The sequence below is a fragment of the Tachyglossus aculeatus genome, chromosome 4, assembly GCF_015852505.1.
Source record: "Tachyglossus aculeatus isolate mTacAcu1 chromosome 4, mTacAcu1.pri, whole genome shotgun sequence".
NCBI lineage: Eukaryota > Metazoa > Chordata > Mammalia > Monotremata > Tachyglossidae > Tachyglossus > Tachyglossus aculeatus.
The window spans coordinates 104,132,453-104,156,934 of NC_052069.1; the positions used below are offsets into that span (position 1 = coordinate 104,132,453).

Genomic DNA, 24,482 nt, shown 5'->3' on the forward strand with positions numbered 1-24,482 from the left:
TCTAAGTGCGGGGGGTGGGGGTGGGAATACAGTGTGATCAGGTCCTCCATGGGGCTCACAGTCGTCATCCCCGTTTGACAGATGAGGGCACTGAGGCCCAGAGAATATAAATAAATAATGACGGTATTTAAGCACTTACTATGCGCCTTGCACTGTTCTAAGCGCCGGGGGGATACAAGGTGAGCAGGTTGTCCCCCATGGGGCTCACAGCCTTCATCCCCATTTTCCAGATGAGGGCACTGAGGGTCAGAGAAGTGAAGTGACTTGCCCAAAGTCACCCAGCTGACAAGTGGCGGAGTCGGGATTAGAACCCACGACCTCCGACTCCCAAGTCCGGGCCACTGAGCCACCCTGCTTCTAGACGGTGAGCCCGGCGTTGGGTAGGGACCGCCTCTCTATGTTGCCGACTTGTCCTTTCCAAGCGCTTAGTCCAGTGCTTTGCACACAGGAAGCGCTCAATAAATACGATTGAATGAATGAATGAATGAATGAACAGCTCACAGAACCCCGCTTTTCTCCCCCCCACCCCAACCGGCCCGACTCCTGGGAGAGGGAGCAGCCGCGGGCCCCCCACCCTCCAACCCCGGAGAGCAGAGAAAAAGGGGAGATGCCCGTTAAATAACAACAATAATCATCACAATAATCATAATAATAATGATGGTATTTGTTAAGCGCTTACTGAGTACCAAGCACTGTTCTAACGGCTGGGGGAGATCTCCCCCTTCTAGACTGTGAGCCCGTTGTTGGCCTCTATAATGCTGCAGGTTTGCACTCTCCCAAGCGCTTAGTCCAGTGCTCCGCGCACAGTCAGCGCTCAATAAATAGGACTGACTGAATGAATCCCAGGAGAAAGAGGAGGAGGAGAAGGACCAGCCTCCCGTGGCGGGCCCTGCCACGAAAGAGGGGCCCAGGCCCCCCTCTCAACGCTTTCCTCAGCAAAGGCGGAGAGGAGGGGTGGTCCCAGGTGTTGGCACTGCAACCATGGCAATGAAATGGAGTCAAGGCATTTTGTTAGGGGAGGGTTTTCCTCATTTTTTCCTTCCCCTTGTGGAGGAGAGCCTCTTGGGGAGAGCCCTCCACCATCTTAGAGGAGCCGGCAGAAGCATCATTGTTTCAGCCCGTTTTAAAACAACTGCCCTGGACGGGGACTGGGCCCGGAGAAATGTCTGAGGCTCCCCGAGGACGGGAGTCAACGGGGTTTTTCTTCCCCCCCCCCCCCCCCCCCCCCCACTTTCGTTTCAGTGATGCAAACGGGTCGCATCTGGAGGGAGGGAGAGAAGCCGAAAAATAGCCCCAAATTCAGGATTAGAAACATTACAGAAGGTCTAAACATAGCTCTCTTACCCCTCCCCCCCCTTCCTCCAGCTGAACCCGGCACCTTTCAAAATTTTTAGAGAAGAAAAAGGACACGCTATTCATACTTTTCTTCTCCTTTAATATTCGCAGAGCTATTCAGTCAATCAATCAATCAATCAATCGTATTTATTGAGCGCTTACTATGTGCAGAGCACTGTACTAAGCGCTTGGCAACATATAGAGACAGTCCCTACCCAACAGTGGGCTCACAGTCTAAAAGGGGGAGACAGAGAACAAAACCAAACATGCTAACAGAATAAAATAAATAGAATAGATATGTACAAGCAAAATAAATAAATAAATAAATAGAGTAATAAATATGTACAAACATATATACATATATACAGGTGCTGTGGGGAAGGGAAGGAGGTAAGATGGGGGGATGGAGAGGGGGACGAACCCCTATCTCCTGCTAGATAGTCCAACCACTCCCTTGCTGTTGCATTTTTTTTTTCCCCCCGCCCATACCATAGCCAGTAACCTTTCTAGACTGTGAGCCCACTGTTGGGTAGGGACTGTCTCTATATATAGTTGTCAGCTTGTACTTCCCAAGCGCTTAGTACAGTGCTCTGCACACAGTAAGCGCTCAATAAATACGACTGAATGAATGAATAGAGAAGCAGCATGGCTCAGTGGAAAAGAGCCCGGGCTTTGGAGTCAGAGGTCATGGGTTCAAATCTCGGCTCCGCCACTTGTCAGCTGTGTGACTTTGGGCAAGTCACTTCACTTCTCTGTGCCTCAATTCCCTCATCTGTAAAACGGGGATGAAGATTGCGAGCCCCCTGTGGGACAACCTGAGCACCTTGTAACTTCCCCAGCGCTTAGAACAGTGCTTTGCACATAGTAAGCGCTTAATAAATGCCATCATTATAATAAATACGATTGATTGATTACTAGGGTTTAGAAAAATAATCGTCCGTAACCTTACCGTGGTCTTATTAGGGTTTAGAAAAATAATCAGTAACCTTCCCGTGGTCTTATTAGGGTTTAGAAAAATAATCAGATGAAAATGTGTTCAGTGTTTAGAGATAGGTGTCACCAAATTTACCATACCATCTGACTGAATTGTTAAAATTCTAGGTACTAGTTATTAGGTTTTTAAAAGCTAGGCTCCATTTGTAAAGTCTTCAGTCTTTATCTGACTTGGAACGAATTTACATTCTTTGCCAAATAGTTCTGTGGATTTCCAATTTTATTATTGTATTCCTTTGTTTTTCTTTCCACCTTCAAAAGAAGAGGTGTATTTCTCCATTTTGGGGAAGGGGTATCTCTCTTGTTATTGGTTTATCTGTTTTTGGCTCCGATTCCCACATTTTGTACAAGGAAAACTAGGAATTTTCATTGGCGGCCAGTGGCTGAGATTTTGACCACATAACAGTTCAATTTTTACTGACCTCTTTGGTCTGACATGGAAGTATAAATGTTTCCCCTTTTAATGTTGAATCATCAAAACACCTGAACAATATTAAGAAATGAAACTAGTCAACTTAAAGTTAATGTACAACAGGAAACATTCATGATGGCATCTTCCTTGAGATTCTCTTTGGCTTATAGTACCATGAAAGTAACTGACATTCTCACCTTCAAATTTCTTCCCTGCTATTTTAGAACAATAATATATTTCAGTCAGGGCCCTTTGAACTTTGTACTATAGTGATAATTGCCTTAGGGCATCACAGTTCTCCTGTCCAAAGAATAAATTATTTCAATAAAAACCGATAGATGAAAACAAAATTCCATAATACATTTTTCTGTCATGATTAGCCTATCAGTGAAGTGATTGCCTAGCTTTAATTTCTGTCACAATGATCAATATATTAGTGGATATTACTTGGTGTGCTAACTTGAACGAGTATGTATTATTTTCAGTTTTCAACTCGCGTTTTACAGTTCGTATTTTAACAGCCAGAAAGTGTGGTATTATATTAGGATATTAGGAAAGAACTTTCCCCCTTTGGCTTCTTGTGGTAAAACAATAAATAGGATTTGGAGATCTTTCAGAAAATACAGAAGGAATGTGTAATCTTGAAAATGATAAGAACCAGCAGGAAGTTGACATGGAAATCATCCCAAGATTTATGATCTGCTGTGCCACCCACTTGTAGAGAAAGTAATCTTAACTGAAAAGTGACCTCAGAAAAATTTATTCATCATCCATACAGTGACTCCAGATGATTTATCTGCTAGATGAATTAGAAAGCTGAAATAGGTTGATCTTTAAAATTGGCGTTTGTTCTGCATGCTCATTTTGAAACACTTCTCAGAGGAGTTTGGTCCAGACTTGAAACCACAAGATTATTCTCATGGTTTTGTAGTTCATTTGACCAAAACTTCAAGGAGGATTATTTAAAATTTCTTTCAAATATAATGCCATTTTCCCGAAATATGAAAAGACTGTTTCCAGTCACTCCCCTCAATAACTCAGTTTCCTAATCTTTAACACCTTTACAGCCATGTAAGGTTGGAAGAAAAAAAAAGAAAAGTTGGGTTTGGCAGACCTAATCAAGGAGTTCTTCAAGATTAGTTTGTGATATTTTTATTTGAAGAGTATTTCCATGCATATGAAGATGGGTGATTTCAAGGATTTTGTCTAATGACAGGGAAAAGAGTAGCCTAGTGTTAAACTTTTTCTTTAAGGTTAAGAAAATGAGGCCCTCGAGGGATAGGTTCCATGTTTAACTTCCACCTGTGTTCTCTTTCCCAGGGCTCAGAGCTCAGCACATAGTAAGTGCTTAATAAATACTGTTACTACTTCTAAAGAAAATATGACGAAAGTGAAACTTGTGCCACAATAAACCACTGTTGGACTGAAGTATAGCGACAAGTGTTGAGTGATAAAATTTATTTTTTAATACTTATGCTTATGAAGCACTATTAATATACCAATCTTTATGAAGCGCTTCATTTTGTTAGCTCCATTTATTTTAACAGGTTAGGAAACTGACCCGCAAAAGAAGTTTACATCCTGATAAGCATGAGGTGAACGTATAGCTTCGGTCATGCCTCAGTCAGCTTCAAGATAAGTAAAATTTAGAACTTTACCAGTAATATGTTGTTCTTCAATCAGGTGAAAATTCAGAATCTTGGAAACCAGGTAAATGAACGTATTTGAAACTAGTTTCACCAAACGTAGCTTTTTAAAGTTAGGAGTCTAAAGCTTTTCAACAATATTGTTTGGTTTGGTGGCTCCTTCTCCAAGTGAATACTGAAAGTCCACAAATTCCTAGAAGGATTTTTCATCTTCGTCATCAGTGGCATATAATGAGCACTTACTACGTGCAGAGCACTGTATTAAGCACTTGTACTAAGTACAGTAAAACAAAGTTGGCAGACCTGTTCCCTGCTCACATCAAGCATACAGTCTAGTGGAGTTTTATCATTTGTGAACGCAAATATTCTAATTAAAGTCTTAAAAATGTCTTCATCTGTCCTACAAGGAATCAAAGTTCAAGTATGCTACAGCCTCAGTTAGGAAAATAATTCCTGGTGAAGTAGTTAAGCATCTCAGTAGTTGGTATTGAGGATAAATAATTTTTCACATGTCTTCAGATTAAATCCTCGAGGCATCCTGACAGCAAATTTGCATCACTTACATTATTTAATGATGGTTATCAAAATGAAGAAAAAAGAAGAAATGAAAGTTTGGCCACGTTTTAGCTATTTTCAGTTTCTATTCAGAATCTTTCCCTCAAAGTAAAAAGGATTGTTATACAGCATATTAAGTGAGTTGGCTTAGGTGTTATTGGGTGAAAAGTAGGGAAGTATGCTCTCAGTTTCTCAGAAAATGTACTCCTTTTTTGTTCCAAATAGTCATTTAATAGTGTTTCAAAAATTGGTAGGCCTTGGAGGTTGAAAAATACCCAACCGCAGGCGATGGATCCCAGAGCTATGGTCTTCGGGACTTCTGACTTGTGGTGAATTGTATTTAAAGTAGTTTTGAATGTTGAGGGCATTGGAATTTGTTTTTGTTCCATAGGCTTTTGTGATTAGTTTATGCAGTTTGAAATTTCATCAGGATTGTCTTGAAAAACTAAATGAGAATATCTGATACCAAGATTAGTTTGGAGAGGCAGCGTGGCTCAGGGGAAAGAACACGAGCTTTGGAGTCAGAGGTCATGGGTTCAAATGCCGGCTCCGCCACTTATCAGCTGTGTGACTTTGGGCAAGTCACTTAACTTCTCTGTGCCTCAGTTCCCTCATCTGGAAAATGGGGATGAAGACTGTGAGCCCCCCGTGGGGACAGCCTGATCACCTTGTAACCTCCCCAGCGCTCAGAACAGTGCTTTGCACATAGTAAGCGCTTAATAAAAGCCATCATTATTATTATTATATATTGAATACCCACTGAACACTGTAATACCTCCCAAGTTAGCATTTCTAAACGTGATCATTATGAAAATAAAATACAGACATTTGGAGTGATCCTGATAAATGTTTTAATAGTCCAGTATATCTTTAGTTCAATCGCTTAATGGTATTTATTGAGCACTTTAAATTTAAGTAATTTTTTTTGAGATAAAATTAAAAAACTAGAACCTAGATGGCTTTTTCCTGGGAAAATGTTGTATTCGTTTTTGTAAAAGGAAAGATTTCCATTAAAAGGTGTATAACTGATTAATTTTACTTTGCTTAAAGTAAAACTGAAAGTTGACCAGTCTGGTGAGCTGGGAAGTAAATGAACAAATTTGTAGAATGATGGCCGTAATAGGTGTGGTTTTATAAAAGGTATGAAATATGCATTTTTTTTTGACTAGCAAAATTTGGAGTCTCTTGGGGTTTTTTTATACACACTTAGGATTTGGAATGAATTTGAGTAAATTTGCATAGCTACCATCTTTTATAATTTTATATAGGGTACTAGGTGTGTCTTAATTTCTTAGAACTAAAATATCTCAAGATGACTCCTGGGATCGTGGTTGTTGAGGGAAGATTTTCATTGAATCATTTGTTCTCTTGGATTTAAGCTTGTTTAAATCTTTGTTGTAGAACTAAGTATATACCAGAGTTTGTAAACAGTTCTATGAACAAAGTATAAGCTGTGTAATTGTCCTCAATACCCAGATTTCTAGTTCATCAGAGAGCCTTCTGTTACAGACTTACATAAGTGGTGTTTAATTGTGTTCTGAATTTGAAGCAGAGAATGTGCGCCTTGTGAGTCGACATGCAAGATTCAAGCAAGTACCCTTGAAAATTTTCAAGTTAGAGATAGCTGTGTAAAGATAATAGTGTTTAGGACCTCAACTCCTCCAGTAAAAGTTCATATTCATTGTCGTATTTATTGAGTGCTTACTGTGTGCAGACCACTGTACTAAATACAAACTATAAGGCCCTAAGTACCTTGTATTTTAATATTTCCAATTATATTTAAATTATGATAATTGGTCAGATTGTGTTACGTGAATGTCAAGGTTTTTTGAGGTTTCAGATTTTTTTTTTTTCCTTTTCAGCCTTCTTTCAGTAATATTCATTCAGGAGTTTTTTCCTCCATCTCTCAAAAGGTACAACATTGGAACAACCCTGTCTTGAATATGTGATTTTTTTCATTTTCATCAGTGACTGAATTTAGAAGTGACACTAGAGATGGTATTTACCTGAGGAGCTGCCACCTCTCTAATTGAAGTCGTCAACCGGGAGAAAAGACTGGGCAGCCAAGCACTTCTCTCAGTGCATTTTTTTGCAACTTGGGTTCTAAAACTCAGTTTTCCATATTTAGAAATTGTTATTCAAGCTCTCCTTTTTTTTTGTTCCTAGTTCCCGTAATTGGTCATTATTCCGTAGTAGTTTTATTTTTTTTTTAAGGAAAGGATTATAGAATTAAAGAGTTGGCAGGCACCTTGAAAGAGCACTTCCCCCTGCCTCTAGGCAGGTAAATGACTAACTCATCCGGGACTGATAGGTTTCTAGACTTTCCATAAAATGCCTGGCGATGGAGACGCCACAGCACCTTTCGCTCCTTTGAGAGTCTGCTCTAGTGTCTTATCACTCCCATAGTCAAGAAGCAACAGGGCCTGTTGGAAAGAGCATGACCCTGAGAGTCAGGGAACATAGGTTCTTATACCTGCTGCACCACGTGCCTGCTGTGTGATTTTGAGCAAGTCACTTAACTTCTCTGTGCCTCAATTTCCTCGTTCGTAAAATGAGTAAATACAGCGTCTCCTTCCCCCTTAGACTGTGAGCTTCATGTGGACCAGGGACTGTATCCAACACGATTACCTTGTATCTACCTCTCTGTGCCTCGTACATAGTAAATGCTTAACACAGTGCTGTCAACATAAGTTCTCAAATAACACTGATTGATGAACAAATACCACAATTATTATCTACTAGAGTTTGACACATAGTAAAAGAATGTTTCATAACAGTCATACTATCATATAGTAAGTTCTTCCGTGTGGCCAACCAAACCTCTCCTTTAAGGGCCACGCTGCAACCATAATTTGGTTAATCCTAATAACTGGTGGGACACAGGTGGGTATTTCATTCATTCATTCAATCGTATTTATTGAGCACTTACTGTATGCAGAGCACTGTACTAAGCGCTTGGGAAGTACAAGTTGGCAGCATATAGAGACGGTCCCTGCCCAACAACGGGCTCACAGTCTAGAAGAAAGTGTATAGGGATATGGATAAAAGGCCAGTAGGGGTAGGATGAGTAATAATAATAATAGTGATGGTATTTATTAAGCGCTTACTATGTACAAAGCACGGTTCTAAGTGCTGGGGAGGTTACAAGGTGATCAGGTTGTCCCATGGGGGGGCTCACAGTTTTAATCCCCATTTTACAGGTGAGGTAACTGAGGCACAGAGAAGTTAAGTGACTTGCCCAAAGTCACACAGAAGACAAGTGGTGGAACCAGGATTTGAACCCGTGACCTCTGACTCCAGAGCCCGTGCTCTTTCCACTGAGCCACGCTGCTTCTCTGTACTGTTATTTATACACTCAGTCCCCATCAAAGTGTATATTTTCATTATGCATTTTGGCTAGAGTGCGATTAATTAGGGGGTATTATACTGGCGACTCGTATCTGTGGATTCATTCAATCAGTCAGTGATATTTATTGAGTGCTTACTGTTACTGCAAGAGCACAGTCCCCGTGATACTGAACTGGATGTATTTTGTTATATTTATTTCCCTGAAATGAGTATCTGTAATCTGAGCCATTTGTAGTGCGGGGACCAGTGGAGCCCTGGGACAGCTAGGCTGGTATGGGGCTCCCTGTCAGCAGGGGAAAGTTTAAAGACAGAGATTCTTCCCGTAGACCCCCAATTCCCTCCTCCCCCCCATCCCTTCAAAGTGATATGCAGGAGTACCTCCTTTGCCTTCCCACCCTTCCTGATGCAGTCCGTAGAGCGAAAGACTTAAAACTCTAGCCGTCCCTCTCTCGCTCTCTTCCAGCCTCTCTTGCTTCCTCCTCCCATCTCTGTCCTTTGCAGATGTTCTGAGAGGAATGGTAGGGCCTGCCCTGAATGTCAGCAGGGGCTGCCTTCTCTCTGCCCCTCTCATCAATCGTGTTTATTGAGCACTTACTGTGTGCAGAGCACTGTACTAAGCGCTTGGGAAGTACAAGTTGGCAACAAGAAGAACTTCCCAAGAAGTTCCCAAGAAGTCTCGGAGATGACTCCAAAGAGCTGCCGCTGGATGGGATGGGATTAGATGGCTGGGCAAGGGGAAAGGCAAGAGGACTCCAGGGGCTCAGATATGCGATCAGTTCCGCCCTCCCAATGCCATTCTGCCCCATGGTTGATGCCCAGATACGCTGCCTCCTGGGGGAGCAGCACTCAAGATAATAATAATCATAATAATGATGGCATTTGTTGAGCGCTTACTATGTGCAGAGCACTGTTCTAAGCGCTGGATAATAATAATGGCATTTATTAAGCACTTGCTGTGTGCATAGCACTGTTCTAAGCGCTGGGGAGGTTACAAGGTGATTAGGTTGTCCCATGGGGGGCTCACAGTCTTAATCCCCATTTTACAGATGAGGTAACTGAGCTAATTGCCCCAGTCATCCTAGGACAGATGACTGAATTTTAGAAAGTTGTCTGTGAACTAAACAGTCTCTGCCCCTTTTCTTCAAATCAAATAGACAGTGCCCTACACATTCAGGCAAAGGAAACTAAAGTGCAAAGAAAGAATTAACTTATAGGACATTAATTTTGGTTGGTCCAGTAGTTTAACCTTGAATTTATACATTGGATTAATTTAGAAGAGGTTTTATAGTGTGACTTTTTTAGACTCGATTTTACTCTATTTTTACTCAATTTACTCTGTTATACATATGCGTAGTTTACGGGGCAAAAAAAATGTCAGCTTAGCTGTCTTACCTACCAAAGTCATTAAAACTGATTTTCACGTCTGTTAACTATGAGGGCATGGAAGTAATTTTTGTTGTTGTTGTTGTTGTTCATTTGCAGCTTAGAAAACACTACACAGTGAAATAATGGTCTGCTAGACTACTACCCAAGCGTCCAGCTTCCATAATGCCCGTGCAGGCAGCTCAGTGGACAGAATTTCTGTCCTGCCCAATCTGCTACAATGAATTCGATGAGAACGTACACAAGCCCATCAGTTTAGGTTGCTCGCATACCGTCTGTAAGACCTGCCTGAATAAACTTCATCGCAAGGCATGCCCTTTTGACCAAACTGCCATCAACACAGACATTGACGTGCTTCCTGTAAACTTTGCACTTCTCCAGTTAGTTGGAGCCCAGGTAAGACTTGATATGGAGTTCATCTTCTCAAAATGTCTAAGCAACGCTCCCGCCTTTCTCTTCATTTATTTACAGTCGTAGGGTTCCGTGTTTGGTTTAGAAAAAAATCCTCAGGGCTTCCCAGCACACTCCATTCTTTATCGTGAGTTTTGGGTAGCGCTCAAGTAAGGGAATGGTCCTCTGACGGTGCACATCTGTCTGGAAAGAACATGACGCGCCGTCGGAGAGGCTGTGCACTGGTGAAGCCTCTTGTACGACGGCGCAGGCTTTCTTCAATGCGGAGTTCGTAGAGAGTGTGACCTCCGTGTCCTAGGAGAAATTGAGTGTATATCGAACCCTTTTCCTATCAAATTTGCTCCCCCAAATCAGATTGTACCTTCAGAAATAGCCCTTGCAGTAAGAGCTAAGAGTGGTTGTCATCTTATCTAACATGCCGATATTTCCTCTAATGCAATTTTCCCTGGGTGGACCAGAGCTGGCTTGCACAGCTGGCTCCTCCCTTTGAACAGAGCACAATTTGCAAAGAAAGGAAAAGGGACGGTAGAATTGCCGAACTCTTGTATTTCAGGATTGCTAGTGGGTGTCTTGCAAACTCCCTGGACATCCGTGCATCTTGGCAGGAAAACGGTTTGGAATTTTTAGGCATACCAGCATTAGCAGTTTCACCAGCTGGAAAACTAGTGTGATCTCACTTTTAATATGAGATGCCCTAAAATGCTTGGAAACGATCGGTCCCGTTTCTGGTATTAACTTCTGTAAAACCGCTACAGCGTCTCAGCTCAAAAAATCCAAATGGTATTAGTATTGTTGGGGATGCTCGGATTAGAGATATCGTACAAAAGACTGACCTCTGCTTTTCCTGTGACTTCCTTTTTAGGTACCAGATCATCAGACAGTAAAATTAAGTAACCTGGGAGAGAATAAACACTATGAGGTGGCAAAGAAATGTGTTGAGGATTTGGCACTCTACTTAAAACCACTAAGTGGCGGAAAGGGTGAGTATTTTAAAAAGCAATGGTTGTTTTATTGAGTAATCCTTGAAGGGAATGTGTTCCAACGTCGTTGAGAGAGGGATGTGAATTTAGGTTTGATTAAAATGCCTGGCAAACTCTTCAAACCTTCTGATTGTCCATTTAAAAACTAATTTTTTTTTTAAGGATAACCACTGTCTTTGTTAACCAAGGAGAAACTCACCCTTCAAGTTATATGAAGTTGAGTAACTAGTCATCTAATTGTTTGGTTTAACTTCTTGCTTAGCCAATTTTCAGTTTTCCATTTACGGTTGCTGGAATAACTTTTGTACAGATTTATTACTCTGTTTTACTTGTACATATTTACTATTCTATTTCTTTTGGTAATGATGTGCATCTAGCTTTACTTCTATTTATTCTGATGACTTGACACCTGTCCACTTGTTTTGTTGTCTGTCTCCCCCTTCTAGACTGTGAGCCCGTTGTTGGGTAGGGAACGTCTCTCTATGTTGCCAACTTGTACTTCCCAAGCGCTTAGTACAGTGCTCTGCACACAGTAAGCGCTCAGCAAATACGAACAAATGAATGAATGAATAGGAGACATGTTATTAAACCAGTGCCAGGCAGATTTTGATTAGTTTTTGGTGTAGATTATTCCTGACATTTATTAGGTGCTTATATTGCGAAAGGCAACATACTACATCCTGGGATAGGCAAGCTCACATTAGGACTCATTGCATGGCTCACAAGGGGCTCAAAGTCCAAGTTGGGAGAGACAGCACATATAAGGGAAGGTAGTTATGGTACCCAAGTTAAAAACAAGTTCCTATAAAAGAATGAAAACGATAAGTGGTCATCATTCTGAGAACTGAACAGAACTCGGAGGGGCCTTCCATGGGTACGTCTTTGGTTGCCGCAACCTTCCCCATGTCCAAAGAGGTTAGAGGACAAGTTTCTATCTGCACCTCTGTCCTATACAAGGGTGGGAAAGCTTCACTCCCATGATGGTCAGCCGGAGTGGGGAAGCTAGTCTGGGTCCTAAGGCTGTGGGATTTCCTGCTTCTGCTCACCCTGTTTCTGCAGGGTGGTGGGCCTTCACGCTCAGGGTGGTGTTTGGTATTTGTCAAGCCCTTACCATGTGCCAGGCACTGTTCTAAGCACTGGGGAAGATACAAGCTAATCAGGTTGGACCCAATCCGTGTCCCACATGAGGCTCACAGTCTTAACCCCATTTTACAGAGGAGGCCGGCAGGGAGAGGAGGACTGATCCAAACAGCTTCAGTGGCTCGGGGCTACTGTTCTTATTGCTCCGGTCTTTGGGTATCTGAGTTTAGGTAGTTCATATTGCTATATTTGGGGCGATGCTTCAAAGGCCATTTTTTTTGATAGTATTTGTTAAGCTCTTACAGTGTGCCAAGCACAGAACGAAGCACTGGGGCAGATATAAGATAATCAGGTTGGACACGGTTCTTGTCCCATAGTAGGAAGGAGTAGGGTTTAATCCCCATTTTACAGATGGGGGAACTGAGGGACAGAGAAACGAAGTGACTTGCCCAAGGTCACACAGTCAAGTAAAAGCAGCGGGGCTCAGTGGAAAGAGCCCGGGCTTTGGAGTCAGAGGTCATGGATTCTAATCCCGGCTCTGCCACTTGTCAGCTGTGTGACTTCGGGCAAGTCACTTAACTTCTCCGGGCCTCAGTTCCCTCATCTGGGGATGAAGACTGTGAGCCCCCTGTGGGACACCCTGATCACCTTGTAACCTTCCCAGCGCTTAGAACAGTGCTTTGCACGTAGTAAGCGCTTAATAAATGCCATTATTATTATTATTAATAAAAGAACTGGGATTAGAACTCCATCCCTCTTGACGCCCAAGCACTTTCCGGTGACCTGGCTGCCTCCCTAGTAGATTGATGGGTGTCTTATTTAGCTTTAAGAAATCTTCCCAGGGTCCAGGCCTGTTCTGGAGGCCACCAAGAGATTGACTGGACTCTTGCTGGGGCCAAATGGCCTGGTCCTCCCATCCACAATTTTGGCGTAGCAGCTTCTCCTAAACAGTGGAACTGTCTTTTCTGCAGGCTGCGTGTGCAGCACCTGCAGACTGCGAAGATCCCTTTGTAGAGTCACCATCCCTTGCTGCCCAGAGAGAATGCCATAGTCCAGGTGCCTCTGTTTCAAATAATTTGAGCACCACTTCTTCCATCAGAATGGATAGTTAAGGAATTCCTTCCTTTCGTCAATCCTAAATCTTTGCTTCTTCACTTTAAGCCCATCTCTGTCTAATTTGTCCATCATGATATGGAGAACATCCTCCCTGGAACAATAATAATAATAATGGTAACATCTATTAAGCTCCTACTATTTGCCAACACTGTAAAGCACTGGGGTAAATGACAAGATAATCAGATCAACACAGGGCTCACAGCCTAAGAAGATAAGGAGCTCGGGGATCTTATCCCCATTTTGCAAATGAGGAAACTGAGGAACAAAGGGGTTAAGTGATGGGAGCAGAACTAGGAGCCTTGCCTCCCGATTCCCAGATCTTTTCTTTTCCGCAGTAAATAATGATGGTGATACCTGCTGAAAGCTACATGCTTCTTCGGAAGCAAGTTGACCAGGTAAGCTCTGGAACGAAAAGGCAGTGTTGTTCATCAGAGTTCAGTTGGAATTTTCCAAGGAGAGTGTTTATGAAAGGGCCATTAAACAATAATGTCTCAAAGGATATTTCCTGGAGATGCCGATAAATATTCCAAGCTGGTGTAGTTAAACGTTCACAGGGAAAACCGGTTCTCGTCTTGTGTGCAACTTTTCCTAAAAGGCTTGGTTCCTTTTTTTTTCCTCCCTCCCCCTAAAGGTGTTGCCAGTTTGAATCAAAGCGCACTGAGCCGTCCAATGCAGAGGAAACTGGTGACCCTGGTGAACTGTCAGTTGGTCGAGGAAGAAGGTCGCGTAAGAGCCATGCGAGCAGCACGGTCCCTCGGAGAGAGAACTGTAACGGAACTGATTTTACAGCACCAGAACCCTCAGCAGCTGTCTGCCAATCTGTGGGCTGCCGTGAGGGCTCGAGGATGCCAGTTTCTCGGGCCAGGTAGGAGTCCTCAAGCCCAACCGGTTTTATCCCTTTCCTAGAGAACACAATTCCTAACGGAGGCAAGGGGAAAGTTTTCCAAGGAGGGCAGAGGAGTTCCCTCTCATAGGATGACAGGGAAGTGTTCTTTTTGAGCAAATCGGCCAAGCCCCCGTTACTGCAACATGAGTTCCCTAATTAGTCTGCTCAAGCACATGGGGAACGTAATGTACTCTATTCATTTGCAGTCTTTTTAGAGAGCAGCTAAACCCAAGCAGCGTGTAGGTGAAGCTTGCTATATCTTTGCGTTTTTCTCCTCTTTTCTCACTTTCCCTCACCCTCTCACTTTCCCAAACCTGATGGACTTTTCATTAATTGTGTTCGAGAAGAAAACTGAGTGTTTCATAATAGTAATTGGAGGGTATGGGTGATGCTGGGAAAAGTTTCTCAATGAGTATTCCTTCCTCGCTCCTTACCGTGAACCTAAAGGATGAAATGAAGACACAGAATCCAGGTATTGAGGAATGAGAAATGCATAGGTGCGAGGGAGACCAAGGCCGGGGCTATTGGGGCAGAACGACCCAGCAGCCTTACTGCGTGCCGGGCACTGTACTAGCCCTCTCTGCCCTTGCAGCCCGGATGGGACTGGAAGTGGAACAAAATATTGGTTCCATCTACTGCCAAACGTTGCCCAACAGAGGGCTGCTGGCACCATGCCTTTCCTCACCCTTACTGGGTTATGAGGCCGGGCCGGCGAGGCCCCTCTCATCCTTGGCCATGAGGATGAGTCAAGAACTGTGGCTCTGAAGCCACCTTGATGGTGGGAACTTTTTAGGGCCACAAACTCTCCATGCCACTACCCGGCTGTCAGTCATCGCCTACTTCCACTTCAGCAAAAGCTAGGGAGGTAGGCAGAAACCATGCAGCTCAGTGGGGTTCATCCTTTGGGGCAGCGAATGAGTAGCAGGGGAAGATGATTTCTTTCCCTTCCTCTCCTTTCCCCTCACCTTTCCCTTTTCTCCTATCTCCCCCTTACTCCTTTTCTCCTTCTCTCCCTCGGCTCCTTCCCCTTTGTTACCCTTCTCTTCCCCACCTTCCCCTCTTTTTTCCTCCCTCCCCATCCTAGTAATAATAATAGTTGTGGCATTTGTTAAGCACTGACTGTGTGCCAGGCACTGTACTAAGTGCTGGGGGTGGATACAAGCAAATTGGGTCGGTCACAGTCCCTGTCCCACTCGGGGCCCCCAGACTTAATACCCATTTTACAGCTGAAGCAGCTGAGACCCAGAAAAGTTAAGTGACTTGCCCCAAGTCACACAGCAGACAAATGGCAGAGCTGGAATTAGAACCAGGTTTTCCTGCATCCTGGGCCCATGCTCTAACCTCTGGGCCATCGTATCTTCCTTGATTTTTTTCCCTTTCCTTCTCTTCCTCTCTCTCACTCCCCTTTTTCTCAGGGCCTGCCCCTTCGTTATTCTGCCCCTTTGCTCAGAATGAAAAATTGGCCTCCCATTGACATAATTTGCTCCAGCTTCTGTTTAATGACAGCCAGGGCCTTAAGATTTTGATTAAATATATTCTCTACGTCACATGTAACACTTGCATCGTTGCCACCATTATTAGATAATGAAAAATGAACCCTTATGGAATGCTAGTCAGTATAGCTTCTGTCTTTGCTTCTGTTTGCATACATCTTGAAATGAAATTTCAGCATGTGCTGCCCAGTTGTGGTAATTAATTCCTCAGTATTGTGGATATTTCCAGCTATGCAAGAAGAGGCTTTGAAGCTGGTGCTGCTAGCACTGGAAGATGGTTCTGCTCTCTCAAGGAAAGTTTTGGTCCTTTTTGTTGTGCAAAGGCTAGAACCAAGATTTCCACAGGCATCAAAAACAAGCATTGGTCATGTTGTGCAACTACTGTATCGTGCTTCATGTTTTAAGGTAAAATGCTTAGATTTAAAATTAAGACTTTGTTTAGTTTAAGACCGAAAGCTGTGTTCCACACACATCTCCCCTCTCCTCAAGACATCTACTGGTTGCCCATCCCTCTCCGCTTCAAGGAGAAAACGCCTTGCCGTCGGCATTAAGGCACTCAGTCAGCTCCCTCCCTGGTATTTCTCTTCTCTCCACTCATAGTACAACCCAGCCCATATACTTCACTGCTCTAATACCAGCTTACTCACTGTGCCTCGCTTTTCTCTCCCTAATCGTCGATTAAAATCACATATCCAGGTATCCTTCCCTGGCGTCTCTCATCTCCCCACCCTATTTCCCTCTTACTGCATCCCTGTTCACCTGAGTCCTTACCTCCTACGCATTTAGGAACTCACCCCACCCCATCGCCCCACAGCACTTCCGAATAGATCTTTTATATTCAGTTACTTCCCCTTGTATTTGCTTTGTGTCTGATTCCCCCGTTAGACTCTAAGCTCCCTGAGGGCAGGAATCGGGTCTCCTACCTCTATTGCACTCCCCCAAGTTTTGAATATAGTGGTCTGCCCAGAATAAGCATTCAGTAAATGCAGTTGATTGATATTGATTGAAAATGATGTGTTGAATTAGGGAAAAATTAAGGGAAGTGAATTTATTCTTCGTGAAAGATGCTATCCAGTTTATGGATATTTGAAATTGGAAAACTGAATTAGAGGCTCACTCACAGAAAGCAACTAACTGGCCAGTCTCTGACACAGAGAAGGGTGGTTACTGTTGGTTCTTCCATTTAGATCTTCTGATACTTCTGATTTCCAAAATATCGCCCAAGAATAGTGACCTTATTTGCTAGCTTAAGAATGAATAAAGTGCAAGATTCTGGTATGTCTGATGTCACTGATTTTGATATGCCAATTTTAATAACATTAAAGTCAGAACCATCATAATGGCTGTGTGGCATAGTGTTCAACACAGGACCACTCATCTGGAATTTGCATTCTGATCTTTGCCACCAACTGTGAAGCAGATCATTTTACTATTAAGTAAAAAAAATAGTTCATATATTGTGATCCCTTATTTTCTTCAAGTTGGGGCATTTGTGACTTACCTTCACAATGATTGTAAAGTGTGTGCCGGGATCCGAACCCAGGTCCTCGGACTCCCAGACCTGTGCTCTTTAGGACGCTCTGCTCCTTAAGCACATCACGCGCCTGTGCTTTTTTCACAGAAGAACCAAACTTCTCTATGTTTCATGGAAAAGAACTGTTTGACAGACATTTTTGTCCTGGGGTAGATCTTCTGGTTCCTCTAGCGTGTTGTTTCATTATTGTCGTATAAGAAGTGAGGGTATCCTGGGGAGAACTCGTCATAACTTTCTACCTGCAGTCCAAAACTGACCAAGTTATGCTGTTTGTGGATTTTTTGTTGGTGGTGGTGTTTGCCGTTGGCTGTGCCCATACTCACAGCCACTGCCATGGCAGTGACACCTAGCCCTGGCAAAGTCCCTGACGGTCTCTGGTCACCAGCATCCACAATCCCACCTCTTCAGGGTCTGACTGACCACCTTCCCCGCCGCCAACACCAGAAGGCCTGAATAATCCGGCGTTTAAGATAAACTTTCCCGTGCTTTAGATGCAGCCGCCATTGGGTGCAGAGGGGTAGTAATAATAATAATCATAATTCTGGTATTTAAGCACACACTGCGTGCCAGGCACTGGATTTTCTCTTACCAATTCCCCATGAAGATTGAGGGATTGCTATACCTTAAGCATGAGCATTTGGGAATGTCTTGTTGTTTCAAATTGTAAATTAATTTCTCTCCTTTTTTTTAGGTTACTAAAAGGGATGAAGACTCTTCTCTGATGCAGCTGAAGGAGGAATTTCGTAGCTATGAGGCTTTGCGCAGGGAGCATGATGCCCAAATTGTTCACATTGCTATGGAAGCAGGACTTCGTATATCACCTGAGCAATGGTCTTCCCTTCTTTATGGTGATTTGGCCCATAAGTCACACATGCAATCCATCATCGACAAGGTTTGTGATGTCAGATGCTGTTCTTCTCCGGAGATTTGACCCAATTTGTAAATGGATAATTAGGTTGGCCAATAGTTAAGTAGACCCGGTTCTTTCGTAAGACGTGTTTTACTACACCTTTTGAGTAGATGGCTGATGGGGAATTAGGGAATGTTCCTCTGTTCACAAGCTTCTGTGTGGATAGCAGGTGATTGTGGTTTTGGAAAAGATGGATGTGTGCTTGTGTGCAATGCTAATTAAGGAACTGGTACTCTGCCAGAGTTCATCTCAGAGTTTATCAAAAACATGCCCTCATTTATATATAAGTCTGAGGATATTAAATATCCTTGCAGTGCACGATTCAATACTTGGAAAGATTGCAATATTTTATAGAAAGCATCAGACTAGAAGTGAATTAAAGTTAAAAAGTGTCTAATGATGAGGACTCAGGGCAGATTCTGAGGTGAGAACTGAACTCATCACTGATACTTGTTTGATGCAGTCTGAAGACACTTGAAAGACTGTGTTGGGGGGAAAAATGCAGTGAAGAATTTTGAAAATTGGCAAACCCCAGGTAAAAGAGTAGTACTCTGATTTTGATTTTTCAGCTCCAGTCTCCAGAATCATTTGCAAAGAGTGTCCAGGAGTTGACAATTGTCTTGCAGCGTACAGGCGATCCAGCTAATCTGAATAGACTGAGACCTCATCTAGAGCTTCTTGCAAACATAGATCCCAATCCAGGTATGAGATGAAAAGCCTTGATTTTTTTTTTCCCCCCCCTCCATTTTTTTGTTCTTGCTCTTCGAAGAATTCTGTGATGACGGTATGCGTAAAAGAGCTATTTCTAATGTTGATTGCACTTCTTATGGTTGTTATTCTTAGACGCTGTCTCTCCAACCTGGGAACAGCTAGAAAATGCAATGGTAGCCGTCAAAACGGTTGTGCATGGGCTAGTAGATTTTATACAGAATTACAGTAGAAAAGGCCATGAAGCACCACAGGTATGCATATTATTTATTATTTATATCAATGCTAACAAAAACTTCCTCATTGTTGTATTCAGAAACATTTCTCAAGAGCTTCTCGGCATCTGGTGCTGGTCTAAGGGGCTTTTAAAAGCCAGTTAGATAGACGGGGTTCCTGGCTTTTTTAGGAGCTTTGAATCCAAAGCAGACTGAATTTTGGGGGTCATAAAGGTTACAGGGCAACCAGACAGATACTGGCCAATTATCTAGACTAAATGAAATATTTATGTTGTGATCCTGCAGAGATGAGAGTGAGTCTTGTGGGTACTAAGTGAATTGGGCGGTTTTGGAAGTTGCATATTTAGTCAGGATAGCTCACTTACTGACTAGAATAGCGAAGTGTGTCCCTGGTGAAGTACTCATCCCTGATGGTCTCCTTTTTTTGACGGGAACAGTGTGGGAGGTCTCATTTCAGTATCCCTGGCCCTCAGTTTCGTAGCTCAGCGAGAGTTTGGTGAGGATCTCAGGTGCTGTTTTGCAGAACGCTCGTGAACCATTATAGATCATTGACTTGATCTCAGAGGAGTTCCATTTTATTAGCCCGCTAGTGTTGCGGATACAATGGTTGTAGTAAAAACCATTCTGAAGAGCAGCGTGGCCTAGTGGAAAGAGCACAGGCCTGGGAATCTGAAGACTTAGGTTATAATCCTGGATCTGTCAGTTACCTGCTGTGATCTTGGGCAAGTCATTTCACTTCTTTGTGCCTCAGTTTCCTCAACTCTATAATGGGGATTCAATAATGTCTGCTTTGCCTCCTTCTTAGACCGTGAGCCCCATGTGGAACAGCGACTGCGTCTGACCTGATTAACTCGTACCTACCCTAGATCTTAAAACAGTGGTTGACACAGATTAAGTACTTAACAAATACCGTAATAATAATAATAAAAGCTTTTTTCCTAGTACCAAGTGGTTTCTTGTTTGTCCTGAAAACTGAAATGGCCCCCATTCTCTGCACTCATTTTATTTTTCAAAGCAACGTTCTAGAGTGTTGTTTCATTTCATTCATTCAGTCATATTTATTGAGCGCTTACTGTGTGCAGAGCACTGTACTAAGCGCTTGGGAAGTACAAGATGGCAATATATAGAGACGGTCCCTACCCAACAACGGGCTCATTTGAGTTGAAAATGTGAAGCGTCGGAATTGTTTCATCAGTTCCCGCTTGGAAGGCATTCTAAAGTTCAAGTGGTAACTGAAAAATATGTGGTTGGATTATTTAGGACTTGATCGAGGTGATAACCAAAGTAATCATTTTGTATCTATATCAATACAAGAGATGGAGCCTTGTCAAGCAGAGTTAATTCATAAGTGTGCTTTAAGTATGCTTTGTCAACTGTGATACCATTCCAAATAATAGTAATTAGGGTTCAACAAATACAGTACACTTATCTACACGTCAGTGACAAATGAAATACCAAGGTTATGAGTGGGCTGCTTCCTTAAATCCAATTGGTGTCAGCAGATTCGGTAGCTGGAGGCAGCTGCATTGAGTGGAGACATCAGACTAAAACCATGAACAGATAAATCAGAGATCATCTGAGGAGTAGTCATTTTGTTTGGCTGGACACCTCAGCCAACATCTGTGGAGCCTTGATGATAGTAATAGTTATGATTATAATAATCTCAACAGTTGAAAGGGATTAGCCGCACCTCAATTGCAGAAAAACGGAAGAAGGCATTCAGTGTATGAGGTGGGAAAATAATGAACGCATCTTGATGCAGATAATAACTCCAGAGGAATACACGATTGACAGCACCAGTTTAAACAGATCCATTTGGTGTTCTAGAATGGCCCAGTACAGAACTAAAGACCTCAGATATATCAGTGTTAAAGACAAAGCATAGTGTGCATCAGCTCAAAGCTGCACTAGAAAGGATTACCATATTGTTTGGAAAGGTGGAAGAGGAGTTTGATTTTTTAAATTCTCGTTTGTCAGTGAAAACTTGGGATCTATTCATACTTTTATTGGATTCACATCAGTCAATCTTATTTCTTGAGCTCTTACTGTGTGCAGAGCACTATACTAAGCACTTGGAAGAGCACGATATAACAGTTGGTAGACCTTGCCCGCAAAGAGCTTACAGTCTAGTTGGGGAGATAACCATTAAAATAAATTACAGACATGTACGCAAGTGCTGTGGGTCTGAGGGTGGGATGAATAAAGGGTGCAAATGCAAATACAAGGGTGCCGCAGAAGGGAGAGGGAGTAGGGGAAATGAGGGCTTATTTGGGGAATGTCTCTTGGAGGAGATACGCGATTTTAATAAGGCTCCGAAGGTGGGGAGAGTGGTCTGTTGGGTATGAATAATAATAATGATACCATCTGCTTAGTGAGTGTTTCTGACTTCCAAACCTAGTTACTTTAGGGTAGTTTCGTATTTGCTAGTTAATTACCTTATGGAAAGGTGATTTATGTAAGCTTCTAGTCAAAAGTTCCCACTACTGGATCTCAGTCCCAAATAGAGCATTTAAAAGTAACTGTGATGGTAGTTGACCAGTGCCCCATTGTCGTAATGTGTAAGAGTAAGATGAATCTGAAAAATAAAAACTGTGCCTCTTCCAAGGTGCTCAAATCATTTTTAGTGCTCTTCCTAATGTCCTTGTTCATGTGGATTTCAGCAGAGGGAGTGAAAAGTAGCAAGTGAATTTCTAGGTTGCTGCCCCTCTAACTTTGCTATTTAAGAGAAAATTGTGTGCTGTCTTCATTTTTTTAATGGTATTTATTAACCGCTTTCTATGTACCGAGCACTGTATTAAGGGCTGGGATAGATACAGGCTAATCGGGTTGGATGTAATCCATGTCCCATGGGGCTCAGAGTCTTAGTCCCCATCTTACAGATGAGGTAACTGAGACACAGAGAAGTTAAGTGATTTGCCCATGGTCACACAGCAGGTAAGCGCTTGAGCTGGGATTAGAACCCAGGTCCTCTGACTCCCTGTCACGTCTTCTTTCCACTAGGTCATGCTGTTTCCTTAGAAGCACCATCTTTTATAAAAGAGTTTGAGTTAAAATAGCTTGACTTCTGCAACCCTAGAAATGTTAATTGGAGATTACAGCCTTTTTTTAGACTGAAGGAATGTTTAAGGAGGACTCAGGTGACGAAATAAAATTTCTAAGACTCATGGATTTGATGGACATCTTTGAATTGTTGCTTAAAAATACATATTCATAAGACTTCATCCAATTTCAGACAATCCACTATGGACTGTTAGAGTGCCAAATTTAGTGCTGCTACAAAGTGCACAATAGAAAATCCAGGATAATTTAAATGCTAGCCAACATTGAAGTGAGAGGTTTTCTCGTCTCCTGAAATGGGGAAAAAATTAAAATGGTGTAGCGAAGTCAAAGCTGGCACGAGTGAATTATGTTTAAAAATCTTTTTAAAAACTCTATAATGCGTTGACATTTTAAGTGTAATAATTTTTCTTTTTTCTATTTTAGCCTCAGCCAAACAGCAAATACAAAACGAGTATGTGCCGAGATCTACGCCAGCAGGGAGGGTGTCCTCGCGGAACAAATTGTACATTTGCTCATTCTCAGGAGGAGCTTGAAAAGTACGTATTATCAGTTAATTTCCTGTGGGATATACTGCCTGAGCTTTTGCAAGTGTGCAGCGTGCATGCTGTGGTGGTGTCGCCATGTGTTTTGGCTGGAACGCTGTTAGGGAGATAAGCGTATTTGCCCTACGGTTTGAGCCTTTTTGTATACAGCATGCCATGCTGGTGCAGGCATATGGCGTTGGAGCCAGTTGGTAGGTACTACAATGCAAGCTTCACACAGACAGGGTTTTGCCAAGGACACAACCCCCACATTAGAGAGCAATTGGATGCATTATAGTTTTAGTTTTGGTAATTAGTGTAAAGCGGGCGTAATTTCATTTTAGATCCCAGGAACTGCAAAACAGCTCTTTGGTTTTCTAGCCCTCTTTTGCTCATCCGAACACAAAGGACATTCGATGATCAAGTTCACCCTCCATTGAACTCCAGTAAGGGTGGTGGTGAAGTCATTTTGTTGACTTGTCAATCTGCCTTAATCAATCAATCAATCAATCGTATTTATTGAGCGCTTACTATGTGCAGAGCACTGTACTAAGCGCTTGGGAAGTACAAATTGGCATCACATAGAGACAGTCCCTACCCAACAGTGGGCTCACAGTCTAAAAGGGGGAGACAGAGAACAGAACCAAACATACCAACAAAATAAAATAAGTAGGATAGAAATGTACAAGTAAAATAAATAAATAAATAAATAAATAAATAGAGTAATAAATATGTTTAAAAATAAATAATAAAATAAATAAATATGCCTTAAGGTGTAAGCCCCTTAAAAACGATGGGCGGAACTTTGCGTGCACGTTCATTGAATCAAAAATCTTTATTCTTGCCTGGTAGATTAGAAATTTCTTGAGGGCAGGGCTCATGCCTGCTCAGTTGCAAACTTCCCCACCACTCAGCAGTGTAAACACTGAAAAATTACCATCGACTGCCTGATTGCCATTGCAGAGAGGAGAAAATCTGACATACGATAGTTTGGTATTTGCGATTTTGTATGTCATATTTATTGAGCACTTACGTAACACTTGGGAGAGTACAATTTAATAGAGTTGATAGGCACATTCCCTGCCCACAGCAAGGTTCCAGTCTAGAGGAGTGTAGGGGCTCTGTTGTAACCGTCCTGTTTTCAGTTTCTTTTATCATGCTTTACCACCTCACTTTGCTAGGGGCTCCGTCAGAATCTTTAGAGTAGGGGATTCTGCTGTTGAGGGATAAAGATTGATTGAGCTTAATGATAGCAACATTTTTAGCACTTTTCTCCCATTCATTCATTCATTCAATCGTATTTATTGAGCGCTTACTGTGTGCAGAGCACTGTACTAAGCACTTGGGAAGTACAAGTTGGCAACATATAGAGGCGGTCCCTACCCAACAGTGGGCTCACAGTCTAGAAGGGGGAGACAGAGAACAAAACCAAACATATTAACAAAATAAAATAAATAGAATAGATATGTACAAGTAAAATAAATAGAGTAATAAATATGTACAAACATATTCATTCAATCATATTTATTGAGCGCTTACTGTGTGCAGAGCACTGTACTAAGCGCTTGGGAAGTACAAGTTGGCAACATATAGAGACGGTCCCTACCCAACAATGGGCTCATATACACATATATACAGGTATATAGAAGAAAGCATTATCTCTGAGGCTTGAGTTCAGGTCAAATCTGATGACAAGGGGTTGAATTGTTACCAAAACAATTTGCATCATTGTATTCGCAGTGGTTGGTGATGTGTGCATGTGCACAGCTGTTTCTTCCAGCACTATGCCATGCCGTGTCCACGCAGGCATGTGTTGTCAGAAGACTGTTTCCTAACTCTGCCATCATATTCTAGCCATATGATGCATTCTGGCAG

The 24,482-nt window shown here is 42.4% G+C and overlaps 1 protein-coding gene and 1 non-coding gene across 2 annotated transcripts in view; both read left to right on the forward strand.

The window, feature by feature from the left end:
* RC3H2 (ring finger and CCCH-type domains 2) overlaps window positions 1-24,482 on the forward strand; it is a 46,532-nt gene that overhangs the window by 5,507 nt on the left and 16,543 nt on the right. Inside the window, exons 2-10 of the mRNA XM_038745040.1 lie at window positions 6,804-6,854; window positions 9,772-10,068; window positions 10,946-11,063; window positions 13,891-14,124; window positions 15,868-16,043; window positions 17,864-18,064; window positions 18,652-18,784; window positions 18,926-19,044; window positions 22,510-22,622. Coding sequence (XP_038600968.1) covers window positions 9,838-10,068; window positions 10,946-11,063; window positions 13,891-14,124; window positions 15,868-16,043; window positions 17,864-18,064; window positions 18,652-18,784; window positions 18,926-19,044; window positions 22,510-22,622 — 1,325 coding nt within the window. The 5' untranslated portion in view covers window positions 6,804-6,854; window positions 9,772-9,837. The remainder of the gene's footprint in view (window positions 1-6,803; window positions 6,855-9,771; window positions 10,069-10,945; window positions 11,064-13,890; window positions 14,125-15,867; window positions 16,044-17,863; window positions 18,065-18,651; window positions 18,785-18,925; window positions 19,045-22,509; window positions 22,623-24,482) is intronic.
* Window positions 18,457-18,566, forward strand: LOC119927569. The gene has a single exon (XR_005450561.1). It is a non-coding gene; the product is annotated as a small nucleolar RNA SNORD90 (small nucleolar RNA).